The 15,410-nt window shown below is 42.4% G+C and overlaps 1 protein-coding gene across 1 annotated transcript in view; it reads right to left on the bottom strand.

Annotated features, from left to right (window-relative positions):
- Positions 1 to 513: 513 nt before the first annotated feature.
- arhgef38 (Rho guanine nucleotide exchange factor (GEF) 38) overlaps positions 514 to 15,410 on the bottom strand; it is a 110,392-nt gene continuing 95,495 nt past the window's right edge. Inside the window, exons 11-13 of the mRNA XM_072583794.1 lie at positions 12,015 to 12,213; positions 7,771 to 8,048; positions 514 to 1,880 (exon numbers count right to left, since the gene is read on the bottom strand). Coding sequence (XP_072439895.1) covers positions 1,695 to 1,880; positions 7,771 to 8,048; positions 12,015 to 12,213 — 663 coding nt within the window. The 3' untranslated portion in view covers positions 514 to 1,694. The remainder of the gene's footprint in view (positions 1,881 to 7,770; positions 8,049 to 12,014; positions 12,214 to 15,410) is intronic.

Here is a 15,410-nt window from a genome sequence, read left to right as displayed (position 1 = left end):
ACTAAACATCACCAACCAGCCACACAGAAAACTGACCTGGCCCACCTCCAAAACATTTAAGATAAATGCCAAAAGATTTAGCAGATGGTTAAGATTTGTAACGCAGTCCCTGAAAATGTAATAGAGACCATTAAACTGAGCTTTTCAAGAGGGAATTGGACTATTACTTGAAGGAGAAGAGTGTGCAGGATTGTGGAGATAGCAGGAGTTGGCAAAAGGTCCAATGCTCATTTGAAGAGCTTTTGCAGACATGATGGGCTAAATGGCATCCTTCTGTTCTATAATAATTCTATGATTTTTGGACATTGTGAAGGAGATCAAATAAGCCACATTTATCCCATTACAAACGTTAGCCATGTGCTTTGTAGGATTCCATTTCCAGAGATGGAGTTCATCGCCAAACTTTCTTTGTGTCAGGTAATGCCAACCAAACAAGCATGGAAGTCTGTACACCTGACACTTGGCTCTGAATTTAATAATCATTGATTTCAAAGCTCTGGGCTGCCACCCTAAAATTCTCCAAGTGCATCAGACCCATAATGAATGCATTCATTCCTGTCACTGGGACACAATGCGGTTTATCTAGCTTTTCCTGTTCTGCCAACTGTGACACAAGTGACACAAACACATTTCTTTCTAAAAGTACTTTCACAATAGGCTTAAAGATCTCTGTCTGAGCTGCATCAGTTTACATATGGATCTTGCAAAAATATTTGCAAATTCATGTTTTTCAACTTTAATTTAAAATCATTTACTCCACAGGAGTAATGTTTAATAGTAATGTGTATCTTTCGGTCTCAAGAACATACATTAATGTGGTCTTTGGTCATTAGACTGGAAGCAAGTGTTTTGCCATTTCCCTTACTTGTGTTCATTTCCTTCTCAAGCACAAGTACACACACAAACACTTGTACACACACAAACACAGTTACATACACAAACATGGGGCTACAATCCCCTACAAAGTTGCGACGTGCTAATAATTTCATATCCTTCATGATAAGTTAAATACCCTTCATTTGATTGCAAAGCATTTGAAAGTTTGTAAACACAGAGACCATGTGCCTTGGATCCAGTGGAACAGAAAGATGTGTGACTGTATTCAATCATAGCTATCAGTACAGACTACTGTGACCCAGACCAGGTATCTGTAGCCATGTCTTCTTGTTACAATTCTTCACATCTCTGCGTCCAGGTGGCTGTGGCGAAGTGGTATTATCACTAGACTATTAATCCAGAAACTCAGCCAAAGGTCTGGGGACCCAGGATGGAATCCCATCACGGCAGATGGTGGAATTTGAATTCAAGTTTTAAAATACGTATCTGAGATTAAAAATCTTCTGACAACCATGAAATCTATTGCTGATTGTTGGGGAAAAAAAATCCATCTGCCTCACTTCAGGGAAGGAAATGTGTTGTCCTCACTCGCTCTGAGCTACGTGTGATTTCAGACCAACAGCAATGTGGTTGACTTTCAACTGCCCTCTGAAAAAGCTTAATAAGCCACTCAGTTCAAGGGCAGGTAGGGATGTGCGATAAACGCTGGCCAGCCAGCAATGCCCACATCCCAAGAGAGAAGGAGAAAAAAAGCAAACTTCAACTCTTTTGCTATAATCTAGTAAACTTGGAGAACAGCTACAAGAACATGACTTTCCAACCAAGAGTTTCTTTAAAGGTTGTCACAAGTTGAGCCTTCATGCGTAGGTCATCCTTCCCAGATAGTTCGCAGGGACATATCCACGCTTCCCTTTAACTTCTGCCAACCACCAATCTGGGTTCCCACTCAAGTCACTGGATTTCACAATTGTCACTCGTTCGTATTCCTGTAGGCTGAGTTCATGTTTACTCCGTGCTTCAAAAGGATAAACAGCATAAAAGATCTGGAAAAAATAAAATGGTAAGCATCACAAAAACCATAACAGGCATATCACTGGGAAAAGTGGTTTGTATAATGTGTGGATACATTAACTTACAACACAAGAATGGGTCATTCAGCTGAACTGATCCATACTACACACGCAGACTCGCCCAATCCTTATCAGCATTTTCTTCCATTGCTTTCTGAAGACCCTTCAATAAAGTTACCCCACTTGTAGAGAAAAGAGCCCCAGCATGTGCCATCTTTCTTAAGAATTACAATCTCATCTTTACTGTTAAATCTGCTCAAAACATATTTAAGTTAAGCAATTCAAGGGAAATCATAGAATCCCTACAGTGTGGGAGCAGGCCATTCAGCCCACTAAATCCACAATGACCCTCCTAACAGCATCCCACGCAGACCCACCACATCCCTGTAACCCTGCATTTTCCATGACTAACGACCTAGCCTGCACATCATGAACACTATGGGCAATTTAGCATGGCCAATCCACCCTAACCTGCGCTTCATTAGATTATGGGAGGAAACCAGAGTACCCAGAGGAAACCCACGCAGACAAAGGGAGAACGTGCAAACTCCGCACTGACAGTTGCCTGAGGCTGGAATCAAACCCAGGTCCCTGGCACTGTGAGGCAGCAGTCCTAACCACTGAGCCAATGTGCCACCCTTTTGCCATGCAGAACTCACTTGAACAAAGATTCAAATTATGAACAGGTGTGACCAGAGTATATCCACATGCAACAGAGTCATAGAGATGTATAGCACGGAAACAGACCCTTCAGTTCAACTCGTCCATGCCGACTAGATATCCCAACCCAATCTAGTCCCACCTGCTCTCTAGTTCTGGACTCCCCCACCCCAAGGAAAAGATTTTGCCTATTTATCCTATCCAGGCCCTTCATAATTTTGTAAACCTCTATAAGGTCACCCCTCAGCCTCCGACGCTCCAAGGAAAACAGCCCCAGCCTGTTCAGCCTTTTCCTATAGCTCATATCCTCCAACCCTGGCAACATCCTTGTAAATCTTTTCTGAAACCTGTTAAGTTTCACAACATCCTTCTGATAGGAAGGAGACCAGAACTGCATGCAATATTCAAATATTTATCTAAATTAAACTCCATCTGCCACTCCTTAGCCCATTGGCCCATCTGATCAAGATCTCATTGTAATCTGAGGTAACCCCCTTTGCTGTCCACTACACCTCCAATTTTGGTGTCATCTGCAAACTTACTAACTATACCTGCTCATATCCAAATCATTTATATAAATAACAAAAAGTAGTGGACCCAACACCGATTCTTGTGGCACTACAGTGGTTACAGGTCTCCAGTCTGAAAAACAACCCTCTGTCTTCTACCATTGAGCCAGTTTTGTATCTAAATGGCTAGTTTTCCCTGTACTCCATGAGATCTAACCTTGCTAATCAGTCTCCCATGGGGAATGCCTTACTGAAGTCCATATAGATCACATCCACCACTCTGCCCTCATCGATCCACTTTGTTGCTTCTGCAAAAAACTCAATCAAGTTTGTGAGATATGATTTCCCATGCACAAAGCCATGTTGACTCTCCTTAATCAGTCCTTGCCTTTCCAAATACATGTACATCTTTTTCCCTTAGGATTCTCTCCAACAACTTGCCCACCACCGAGGTCAGGCTCAATGGTCTATAGTTCCCTGGCTTGTCCTTACCACCTTTCTTAAACAGTGGCACCACGTTAGCCAACCTCCAGTCTTCCAGAACCTCACCTGTGACTATCGATTATATAAATATCTCAGGAAGGCATCCAGCAATCACTTCCCTAGCTTCCCACAGAATTCTAGGGTGTACCTGATTTGGGGTCTTGGGAATTTATCCACCTTTATGCATTTCAAGACATCCAGCACTTCCTCCTCTGGAATATGGACATTTTTCAAGATGTCACCATCTATTTCCCTACATTCTTTATCTTCCATGTCCTTTTCCACAGTACATACAGATACAAAATACTCGTTTAGTATCTCCCCCATCTCCTGCAGCTCCACACAAAGGCTGCCTTGCTGATCATTCAGACTGAATAAGATTCTGGCCTGTATTTGATTCTGGGTCTCACAGAGTAAGGTCATTAGAACCAGGGAGGAACCCCTGGTCTTGCTGATCTGGTCGGCAGTGAGACAGGATGTCAGTAACCCCTCCAAGGCTAATGTTCGTATTCAAATACATGGTGACGCACCAATTAGCTATGTGCGTTGGAGGAGCACAGCTAATTACGCAGTACAGGCAGATAGGTCAAAGGTGCAGGCACAATATTAAAATGGCACCTGAACAGGCATTCATTTCCCACAATTCATATGATCCTGCAATGGATGCCTCAGAGCTGCAGCAAAATCTTCTGATTTTACATCATCCTCTAACCTCAATAATAACCTCAATTACTGCTTCCTATGATGACGTATAAAATAGCATATTATTATTTTATTATTCCGGAACTTGGGTTCTAAAGTTGAGGTAACTGGGGTTTTGATTTTCAATTTTGTGAAGGTTTTTCTTTTAAAAATGAGTCAGAATCTCATTTTTTGTAGCATCAGGTCAAAGCAGCCAATGCAAGACACCTGAGATTTAAGCTAAAAGACGAGCCAAGCTACCATGTCAGGCAATTGCTGAAGTGTTTACTAAATTAAGAATTGCGACCCAGAGGGAAACAGCTGGAGAGGGGCCAGAAATGGGTCTGTTCAAAACAGAAGGTCCATACCAGCAGAAAGGCAATTTCAGAAGTGGAAATACATCTTAAACTGTTTTGGCAGTTCAAGTAACCAGGGCTGGAAAAAGCCCCAAGGTTTGTACAAATATTTAGTGAATTAGCTTATGTCTGTGCATCTCAGAGACACAGAGAGAGAAACAGCAGCAGAGAATCACATCCTGTAAATGTGCAGAAGCTCAAAGGGACTATGTCAGTGGTTACACTAGCCGGGGTGCAGAGGAAATTCAGAAGGATGTTGTCTGGTATGGAGGATTTCACAGAATCATAGAATCCCTGCAGTGCGGAAACAGGTCCTTCGACCCAACAAGTCCACTCTGATCCTCCGAAGATCAACCCACCCAACCCACTGTCCTATATTTACCCCTGACTAATGCACCTAGCCAACACAGCCCTGAACATGATTGGCAATTTAGCTTGACCAATTTACCTAACCTGCACATTCTCTGGATTGTTAGAGAAAATTGGAGCACTGAGCCACCCTTTCAGCACTGAAGAGAGGCTGGATAAACTCAGATTACTTTCTTCAGAGCAGAGAAGGTTGAGGGGACCTGATAGAGGGATCGACGATTATGAGAGAGATGGACAGGGTGAATAGAAAGCAGCTGTTCCCCTGGTTTGAAGAATCAAAACTAAGGGGGCACGAGTTTAAAGTGAAAGACAGGTGGTTTACAGGAGAGTGGAGGAAGAGCCTTTTCACCCAGAGAGTGGTTATGGAATGGGACGCATTACCTGGGGGAGAGTTGAGGCAGGGAACCTCACAACCTTTAAAACCTACGTGGATGAGCACTCGAAATGTCATAACGTTCCAGGCTACGGGCTCAGTGCAGGATACTGGGGTTCATGCACATAGCAGCATATTTCAGGCGGTACAGATTTGATGAGTCAAAGGGCCTCTTCTGCACTGTGTGATTCTATGATTCTAATTGAGGAAGAAATCAAAGAGCAAAGGCAGAAGTGATACTTTTACTTGGGGAAAATGCTTGTCACGGACATTGCTGGGAATCTTTTGCAGTTTACACATATCTTTCGAATGAATAGCATTTTTTTCATTTGTGTAATAAACTTTTCTTTTGTTAAAAGTACATTGATAGCCTCTTGTGAATATGTTCAGTGACTAATTGCCACAGTAACCAAATTGCAAAAATAAACTTATGATCTATTAAGTCAGGTTTCACTCTGGGATCTGACTTGTCCAGTATTACCATCACCTGGGATCATAAGTAGCGTATGTCCAGAAAAGACAATGGTGGCCAATTCTTTTTCATGTCTCAACCTGGGACCAGCGTCAAAAGTGGGTGAACTATCTATTGTTCTCCGTTACGTTAAGGAGCACTGTGTAGTCACTGCAACGTGACACTCAAAAGGAGGCCAAGCAGGGTAAAGGTGAGAGTGCCGAGAAATGTCAGGAAGGATTTGGGATTGCAGACCTCAGCAGCAGATGGCACAAGTAGATTGAATGCACAGGAACTATAATTCCTGTATCAGTTGCAGTGCAGTGAGGGCATGGAACACTTAATCGGGTGGGTGTGGAAATATCACAGGCCTACATCCATAGGAATGACTGCAAGGGACGAACTGCTCACATTTTGCAGAAGTGCAGTAAAACAGGTGGCGATGCCCCAATATTTGTGTATTGGTGTGCAATTTGAGGAAGTGGTGGGAATATAAAGGGATCAGATCAGCCACAATCTTTTGGAATAGTGGAGTCGCCTCTCGGGGGCTGAGTAATCTACTCCTTCCCTTAATTTGCATTTTCATGTGCTTCCTGAGCAGGACTTTCTTTATTTCAAGGAGAAAGTATATAATTAAATGAAGTTCTATGGATAGAATGACGATGAGGAAAGTGGATTCAAACAGGTCACACCATTGCAAGAAGTAAGCTGGAACAACCATTCGCTCAGAGAACTCCCTCACTCAGTATTATGTTTGCTATAGGTCATTATTATTAGCATGCATGGTTTTATCTATTTTCAGCAATAGCTGTTTATATTTATAGAAAACTGCTGCTAACTTTCTAAGTTGCTGAAGTTCCCTGAATTGTCTGGGAGTCACCAGCAAACACCTTTAGAAAGCCAATCCCAGGCTTTAGCTTTCATCAAGTGTTAAGGATGTTACTGAGTTTGAGGTTTCAGGTTTATAGAAGTTTATAAAATCATGGATAGGGTAAATAGACAAGGTCTTTTCCCTGGGGTTGGGGGAGTCCAGAACTGCAGGACATAGGTTTAGGGTGAGAGGGGAAAGATTTAAAAGGGACCTAAAGGGCAACTTTAACACGTAGAGGGTGTTGTGTGTGTGGAACAAGCTGACAGAGGAAGTGGTGGAGGCTGGTACAATTACAGCATTTAAAAGGCATCTGGATGGGTATATGGAATAGTAAGGGTGTAGTGGGATATGCGCCAGGTGCTGGCAAAAGGGATTAGATTAGATTGGGATATCTGGTCTGCCTGGACACATTGGACCGAAGGGTTTGTTTCCTTGCTGTACATCTCTATAACTCTCGTGAAGCAGTGTGATATGTCATCCCCGGTTAAACTGGGATTCTTGAGCCCTGATGGCCTGCCCTACAATTTCCATTCCCAATGTGACCCTTACACCAATAGGTTTGCCCATTACTGTTTTAAGTCCACAAAACAATGCAAAGTATTTCACAGCCAAATGATTTCTTTCGAGCCCTGGGCAAACACAGCTGGCAATTTGCAGCCAGTGCAGTGACACAAGGAGCCAATTAAATATCTCATCTGTCCGGTTAAAAACAAAAAAAAAGCTTTCATGGTCTTGAGAAATCCCAAAGGCTTCACAGCAATTGAAGGGTTGACACTGTGACAGGGAATAAACATTAGCCTGAACAATCCCCTGGATCTTCTCCGAATAACAGAGTTTCACATCTATGACTTTTGACCCAGATATATAAAAAAAAGCTACCAGTGTGTCAGCATCTGACACGACAACGAAAGTGGAACCACGGAAATGAATACCAACAGTAATTTTATGTGACTTTTATGTCAGCAAACCACAAAAAACCTCATAAAAATAGGATAGATTCAGGGAACGTGGACGTCATGTTCATGGCGAGTGGCCAGGGAAGAGAGGAACAGTAATGACAGCCAAAGGTTAGCACTGCCTGGTAGTTTGTAAATGGTTCCCCTACTTTACCTGATGATCTTCTAAGTCACTTGAGGTGTCGTCATTTCCATTAATAGATGATGTCTCGGGTGTAGACACTTCCTGAGAGTTGAGGAGAGGGTTTTCACCGTCGTTGGCGTTAAAGTGCATACTCCTTGCATTGTTGGTATCTCCACAGGATGAAGACACAAACAGGCTGATGTCATCAAAATCTTCATCAAGCGCTGATCCATCTGTGGACACTCCATTCTGGCCCGTTGCAGGATTGTACGGCCTCAGAAATGAGGAATACACATAACCTTGCATCACTACATGGAATCAAAAACAGCTATTCACCCTACAATGTTATGTTACATTTTTTCAACAGAATTCATTCAGCAAAATTCTTTACTGATGGAGTTCACACTTATCCATTAACTATCTTCACACATTATTTCAGTTGCTGGCTGTGTCCTGACGGCTGAACCTTCATGTGCTTTCAAATAACTAGCGGCAACAATGAGCTGAAAATGTATTGGATCCTGGTCTGTCCCAGATTTCAAACCAAGCACTTTGATTTCACTTGACACTTGGCCCTTCAACCAACATCCATATGTGTGTATGACTGTTTGAGAGTGAAAGAGAGTGTGTGTGTGTGTGTGAGAGAGAGAGAGAGAGAGAAAATGTGTGTGTGAGAGAGACAGAGAAAGTGTGAGTGAGTGAGAAAGAGAGTGAGTGTGAGTTTGTGTGTGTGTGTGTGTGTGTCTGCCCTGCATTGAAACAGTACTGTGAATTCCAGTGTTTCTACTGGAGAGCAAAACTGGGCCTCAGGTTAATAAAGGCTCAAACGTCCAGAGTCAGGGCTGGGAGTGCTAATCGTGGTTGACACAATTTCAATAAAAAGAACAACAGCCTGGTTCTGTTAACAATTTTATTTGTTATTTCAAAAGAAAAGTTTGTTTTGAATAAGTCAGGGAATGAGTTGGAGTTATATGAACAAGTAGCAGGATATTTGGTTCTGTTCCTTGGGCCTGTTTCCCATTCAAAAATAACAATAGCTGCTCTGACTGTAATGTTAATTCCTCATTCCTGCCGACACCCAATAACCTTTCACTGCCTGGTGTACCAAGAATCTACCCACCACTGCCTTCAAAATATTCAAGTACTCTGCTTCCACTAGCTTTCAGAAAAACAGCTCCAATGATTCTTGACCTTCTGAGAAAAAAAATTACCGTGTCTTTTTTTTAAACAGTGATAGTTCTAACTTCCCCCAAAAGAGGAAGCACCATCTCCACAGCTACCTTGTCAAGACCTGGCAGGATCTTAAATGTTTGCATCAAGTCACCTCTAATTCTAATAAATGCCAGCAGATATCAGCCCAGCCTGCTCAACCTTTCCTCATAAAACAACCCTCCCATTCCAAATATTAATCTAGCAAACCTTCTCTGAACTGTTGTCAAGTGTTCCTTAAGTAAGGAGAGTGATAGTACACATAACACTCCTGATGCAGTCTCACCATGGCTCTGTTTGGCTGAAGCATAATCTCCCTATTTGTGTATTTTGTATTGAAACATATTTTGCTTCTTATGGGGCTTGAGACAATAAGTGCTGAGAAGATGCTTCCCCTCGTGGGACAGTCTAGGACCTGAGGGCAAAGTCTCAGAATAATTTACGACGAAGATGAGGAGGAATTTCTTCTCTCAGAGGGTTGTGAGTCTTTGGATGGGCAGAGTCCTTGTGTATATTTAAGGCTGAGAGAGAGAGATTCTTGATCAGTCAGGGAATCAAGGGAAATAGGAAAAGGACAGGGAAGTGTACATTAGGAACATTGGATAAGCCATGATTCTATTGAATGGCAGACCAGGTTCGAGGGGCCAATTGGCCTACTCCTGTTCCTATTTCTTATGGTTTTATGGTCTTTAATTTCTCTTGCAATAAACAATAACATTCATTACCTTTCATAATTACTGTGTCTGAAGCCTAATCTTTTGTGATTGCATTAGAACACTCAGACCACACTGAGCTCAGCAGCCTCTCACCATTTAGATAATATGTTTCTTTTATATTCTTTTTGCCAAAATGGAGAATTTCACAATTATGCTCACTTAATCTACCTGTATCTTTTTGTAGCTTTCTTAAGTGGTCTTCACAATTTAACTTCCTATCTGTCTGTATTTCACTAACAAATTTGGCACCTCAACAAAGTCATTTTGGTGAGAAAGGATTTCCCTTCCACAAAACTATGTTAAACCTACCTGATCTCAAGTGCCCTGTTATAACAACTTCAATAATATCTTTTAACAATAACCCTATGACAGATGTGAAACCAACTGGCTTGTGGTTTCCTGTTTTCTGTCTCCCCTCTTGTTTAAGGAACAGAATTACATTTTCATTTTAACATCACAGAATGTGTAAAGGATGGACAATAAGCTATTGATGTCTATATCCCATGAGTGAATTAAAAACAAAACTCAATACAAAAAAAACCCCACAAACAACATAAAATTACTCAACAATAATGATTAAATGTCAATGATTCCAATGCAATAAGGGTTGCACTGTGATGGAGAATAGTTTTGTCTTATCCAATTGTAATGGAAGGGCTGCGCGATTTATATAGATTGTATTTTAATATCAGCTATTTTTACATTTTATGTTTATTGAAATGTTGGTTTTTCTGTGTCTGAAGGGGTTGATGATTAACTTGTATGCGTTTCTGTAGCCATTATGATTTATTTTAAACAGCCTTATGCAGATAGAGAAATAGCCTCCAGGACTAATGGATTTTTTGTTTATATTAGGAAAGTTTGGGACATACACACCAAATAACCAAACCCCACCATCCCATGGCCAACCATTTTATCATCCCTTCCCACTCCCCCAAGGACATGCAAATCCTGGGCCTCCACCATTGTCAAATCCAAGCCACCTGCCAACTGGAGGAAGGACTCCAATCATATGGCATCAACATTGACTTCACTAGTTCCCAAATTTCCCCTCCCCTTACCTTATCCCAGATCCAACCCTCCAACCTGGCACCACCCTCTTGACCTGTCCTATCTGTCCATCTTCCTTCCCACCCTCTGCTCCACCCCTCACCTACCTCCCCCCAGCCCCATCCCCCTTTTATCTCTCAGCCCCCCTGCACCCCCATATTCCTGATGAAGGGTTTATGCCTGATATGTCAACTCTCCTGTTCCTCAGATGCTGCCTGACCTGCTGTGCTTTTCCAGTGCCACACTTTTCAACTCTGACTCTCCAGCACCTGCAGTCCACACTTTCTCCAAGTCTGTTACTAAGCAAGGTAAATAACTGCATTAAGATTTAAAATATTAACTTCAGGGACTGGCACTTTTAAGCTTAGGGAAAACACCCATACCTTGAAAAACAAAAGTTTGTTTTGAAGTTTCAAATTTGCATGGTTCTGCAAAAGTCTCAGATGAAGTTGGATGTGTAAAGCAGTACTCTTGAGTAAGGAAGAATGTAGAAAAAATGGATTACCTTAAGGCCAGGAGTTCAGTAACAGTTCAGACCAGGAGTGTTTGAATAAAAAGCTGAAGAGATTATTTGAAGCTGAGAACATTTAAGCTCAGGTGAATGAACATTTTGCAGACTGGATGTGAAAATCACAGTTACCTATAGAGATGCTAGAGGTGGTGATTTTACTCTGGTGTCAGTACTGTACAATTGGTGCTTTTGGGTACTGTATGGAGATTTGCGTTTTTATGGATTAATAGCATTATGTGTTACCGTGATTTTCAAAATCATTACAGTTGAGATATACGTAAGTTGTCTGGTTTGTTCTATTCTATCTTAATATAGCTTGCTTAATAAACTTATGCTTTTTCATTAAAGTCAAATTCATAACATTGAATGTTTGTGTTTCAGGGGGAGACCACCTTGCTATTCCAAAAGAAACACGAAATACGATCTATCAAGAGAGATTTCAGTCTGCGATGTGTCTTGACTAGGAGTAACATCAGCTGAGATCATAACACAACCGCTCATACAAGAAGGGCAATGGAGTGGATTGGCAAAGGCAGTAGATGCAGAACTCTTCAGAAGTTTAAGTCATATTTGGATGTGCAGTCGTGATGTCAAGGAATAAAAGGCTATGGGCCAGGCGCCTGAAAACGGGATTAGAATAGATAGATGGTTATTTTTCACCAGCTTGGACACGTTGGACTGAAGGGCCTTTTTCTGTGCTATAGATCTCTATGTCTGTAAACAGCAGTATATTAAAAGACCAGCAAAATTCAACTCAACATAGAGTGATGGGAATTGGAAACACTCACCTCCTGTATCAATGAGCCACCTGTTCACACTCCCGAGAGGATCCTGTTTCTCAAGGACTGCCACGATTTCCCCCTCATGAAGAGATGCGTCTAAATCTTGGGCAGCATTGAATTTTCGTTTTGCCTGAAAGAGTTTGTCAGGGCTGTGTGTGGCCAAGAGCCTAGCCCTGACATCTTCAGTCTGTTGGGGAGCCTGAGGCTTTGAGGAACAGAAGTAAACCAAGTACCAGTAAATACCTCAGAACAAAATCACAGCTCCAAAAGTCAAAGAGAATGAAGTTTTGAAGAAGGGTTATTGGACTTGAAATGTTAACTCTGCTTTCTCCCCACAGACCTGCTGAGCTTCTCCAGTAATTTCTCTTTTTGTTTCAGATCTCCAGCATATGCAGTTTTTTTGTTTTATTTAAGTTTGTGAAGGGGGTGGGTGAGCAGTGCAGGGCTCAGCATTTCTAGATTTGACATGGTTGGCAACTTGGGAAGAAAACGGAGTTAATGTTTTGAGTCCACTGACTCTTCATCAGAACCAGTTCATTTGTTGTAAAGACTCATTTGATTCGCCACTATGTTTTGGGTTAGGAGGTTTTGTCCTGTCTGGCCTATATTTGCCACAAGCAAATCCTGGGGATTACTGCTGACCAGAAACTGACTTGGACAACCATTTAAATACAGTGGTTACAAAAGCAGGTCAGAAACTATGAATACTGCAAGGAGCAACTCAGCTCCTGACTCCCTGAATCCTGTCCACCTGATGAAGCTAAGCCTGGATGGGTTCAGCTCCAACAACACTCAAGAAGCTTGAAAACCACGACAAAGCAGTCCACTTGATTGGCAACACATCTACAAGCATCTACACTCTCTACCACCAGTATACAGTACAGTAGCAGCAGGGTGTACTATCCAGAGGATGCACTGCGGAAATTCACCAAGGTTCCCAGCCTCAGGCAGCTGACTGTGTGGAGTTTGTAATTCTCCCGGTGTCTGCATGGGTTTCCTCTGGGTGCTCCAATTTCCTCCCACAATCCAAAGATGTGCAGGTCGGTGAATTGGCCAAATTAAATTGCCCATAGTGTTCAGGGAGTTGTAGGTTAGGTGCACTAATCAGGGGTAAGTATGGAGTAATAGGGTAGGGGAATGAGTCTAGATGAGTTACTCTTTGGAGGGCTGGTGTGGACTTGGATTGAAGGGATTGTATTTCTTCAACCACAAATACATGGGAACACTGCCATTTGTAAATTCCCCTCTGAGCTACACATCACCCTGACTTGGAAATATATTTGTCATTCTTTCAATGTTGCTGGGTCAAAATCCTGGAACTCTATTCCTAAATGGCATTGCGGGTGTACCTACGGAACATGCACTGCTGTTGTTCATGAAAGCAGCTCACCACAATTACCTCAAGGACAATTAGAGATACCTGGTAAATGCTGACCCTGCCAGTAAAGCCCACGTCCTGTGAATTAATGAAACCCAATTGTAGCCAAGCTCTAATTACCCTTGAACTGAGCAACTTGACGAGGCTATTCCAGGGGCAGTTTAGAGTCAACCACATGATGTTGTTCTAGAGTCACATGTTAAGGTGCTCATGGACCAGATGAGTTTTTACAACAATCAGTTTAATGGTCAACATCACAGCAAGTAACTTTCAATTGCAGAAGTCTAGTCCTCTGGATTATTAATCTAGCCAATTGACCACTGCACCAACCATTGCCCTTAAATTGAGACAGTATTCATCTGACTGGCAAAGAGCACCTAATTCTAACTAATTCTACCCTTTTATGTATCAGACTAAGGGTGAAGACAGTTGCAGGAGTGGATCTGACACCCCTTGTAATGAAATTGCTCAGTCTCTAGACTCGCCAATGAAGAGCAGTCAGGTGCACGAGGTACCAATGTCTTGGACATACATCTTCACAAGGAATCAGCATTCAAGAAGGATGAGGAGAGGAGGATGAAAGAGATAAATAGGAAAAGTAGCAGTGATGTAGACACAAGCTAACGTGCAATTTAATAGGCTAAATATTCTAGATAAATTGAATTCCATAGTTTGGTATCTATAGTATTATAGAATCCCTACCGTATGGAAACAGGCGTTCAGGCCCAACATGTCCACACTGACCCTCTGAAGAGTAACCCACCCAGACCCATTCCCCTACCCTATTACTCTACATTTACCCCTGACTAATGCACCTAACCTACACATCCCTGAACATTATGGGCAATTTAGCACGGCCAATTCACATAACCTGTGTATCTTTGGATTATGGGAGGAAACTGGAGCACCTGGAGGAAACCAGCGCAGACACGGGGAGAATGTGCAAACTCCACACAGACAGTTGCCCGAGGCTGGAATTGAACCCAGGACCCTGGCGCTGTGAGGCATCAGTATTAATCACTGAGCCACCATGTTCCCCCCCCCACTTGTGCCACCCATAATTAAACAAATTAGAAGTCAATGTGGTGAGTCATAATTTCAACTCAGTGAAGAAGTGAGGAGAAAAAGTGTGCAGTGTAGAATATTTTGAGGTAAATGGACAAATTTAACAAAATAAAGAGTGAGAACCATACGTTAACTGATAAAGAGGAACATAAAGAAAAATTATAGGAATAGAGGGAAGTGGAGAGAATGAATGAAAGAGAGAAAAAATGAAAGCGGACGGATGTTGTATCATGAAAACAGAATCTGCTGGTTAAGCCCAACAGGTCAGGCAGCATCTGTGGAGAGAAATCAGATTTCATGCTTCAGATCCTAGAGACCCTTCCTCAGAACTGGAAGTGTTTAGGAAAACTAGAGGGAAGTGAGCACTGCAGATGCTGGAATCAGAGTTGAGAGTGTGGTGCTGGAAAAGCACAGCAGGTCAGGCAGCATCTGAGGAGCAGGAGAATCGACGTTCTGGGCATAAGCCCTTCATCGGGAAGCCCTTCCTAGCTAGGGAAACATTGTTTCTTATTTGCAGAAAATAGGGTGGGGGAGGGGGGTAAGGAGTAAATGATAGGTGGAGATAGAGCCCAAAGAGAGAGAAGAGCAGTTTGGATAGAGAAAAGAGTGGATAATGATCAACCTGGGAGAATGAATGGGGACTGTAAGCAGCTAACAATGGGTTATGATTAATAGCAGGCAAAAGTGAGGACTGCAGATGCTGGAAATCAGAGTCTAGATTAGAGTGGTGCTGGAAAAGTACAGCAGGTCAGGCAGCATCCAAGGAGCAGGAAAGTTGATGTTTCGGGCAAAAGCTCTTCGTCAATTTTCCCGCTCCTCGGATGCTGCCTAACCTGCTGTGCTTTTCCAGCACCACTCTAATCTATGTGTAACAGCAGACCATATTATAACAAGGCCTGGTGTTTGGGGGTTGGGTATTGTGTAAATTGGGCAGCGACTGCTCTTGGATAGATGGAGTA

The sequence above is a fragment of the Chiloscyllium punctatum genome, chromosome 14 (assembly GCF_047496795.1).
Source record: "Chiloscyllium punctatum isolate Juve2018m chromosome 14, sChiPun1.3, whole genome shotgun sequence".
Taxonomy (NCBI): domain Eukaryota; kingdom Metazoa; phylum Chordata; class Chondrichthyes; order Orectolobiformes; family Hemiscylliidae; genus Chiloscyllium; species Chiloscyllium punctatum.
The sequence above is the reverse complement of the archived record's forward strand: the minus strand, read 5'-3'. Positions and strand labels throughout refer to the sequence as shown.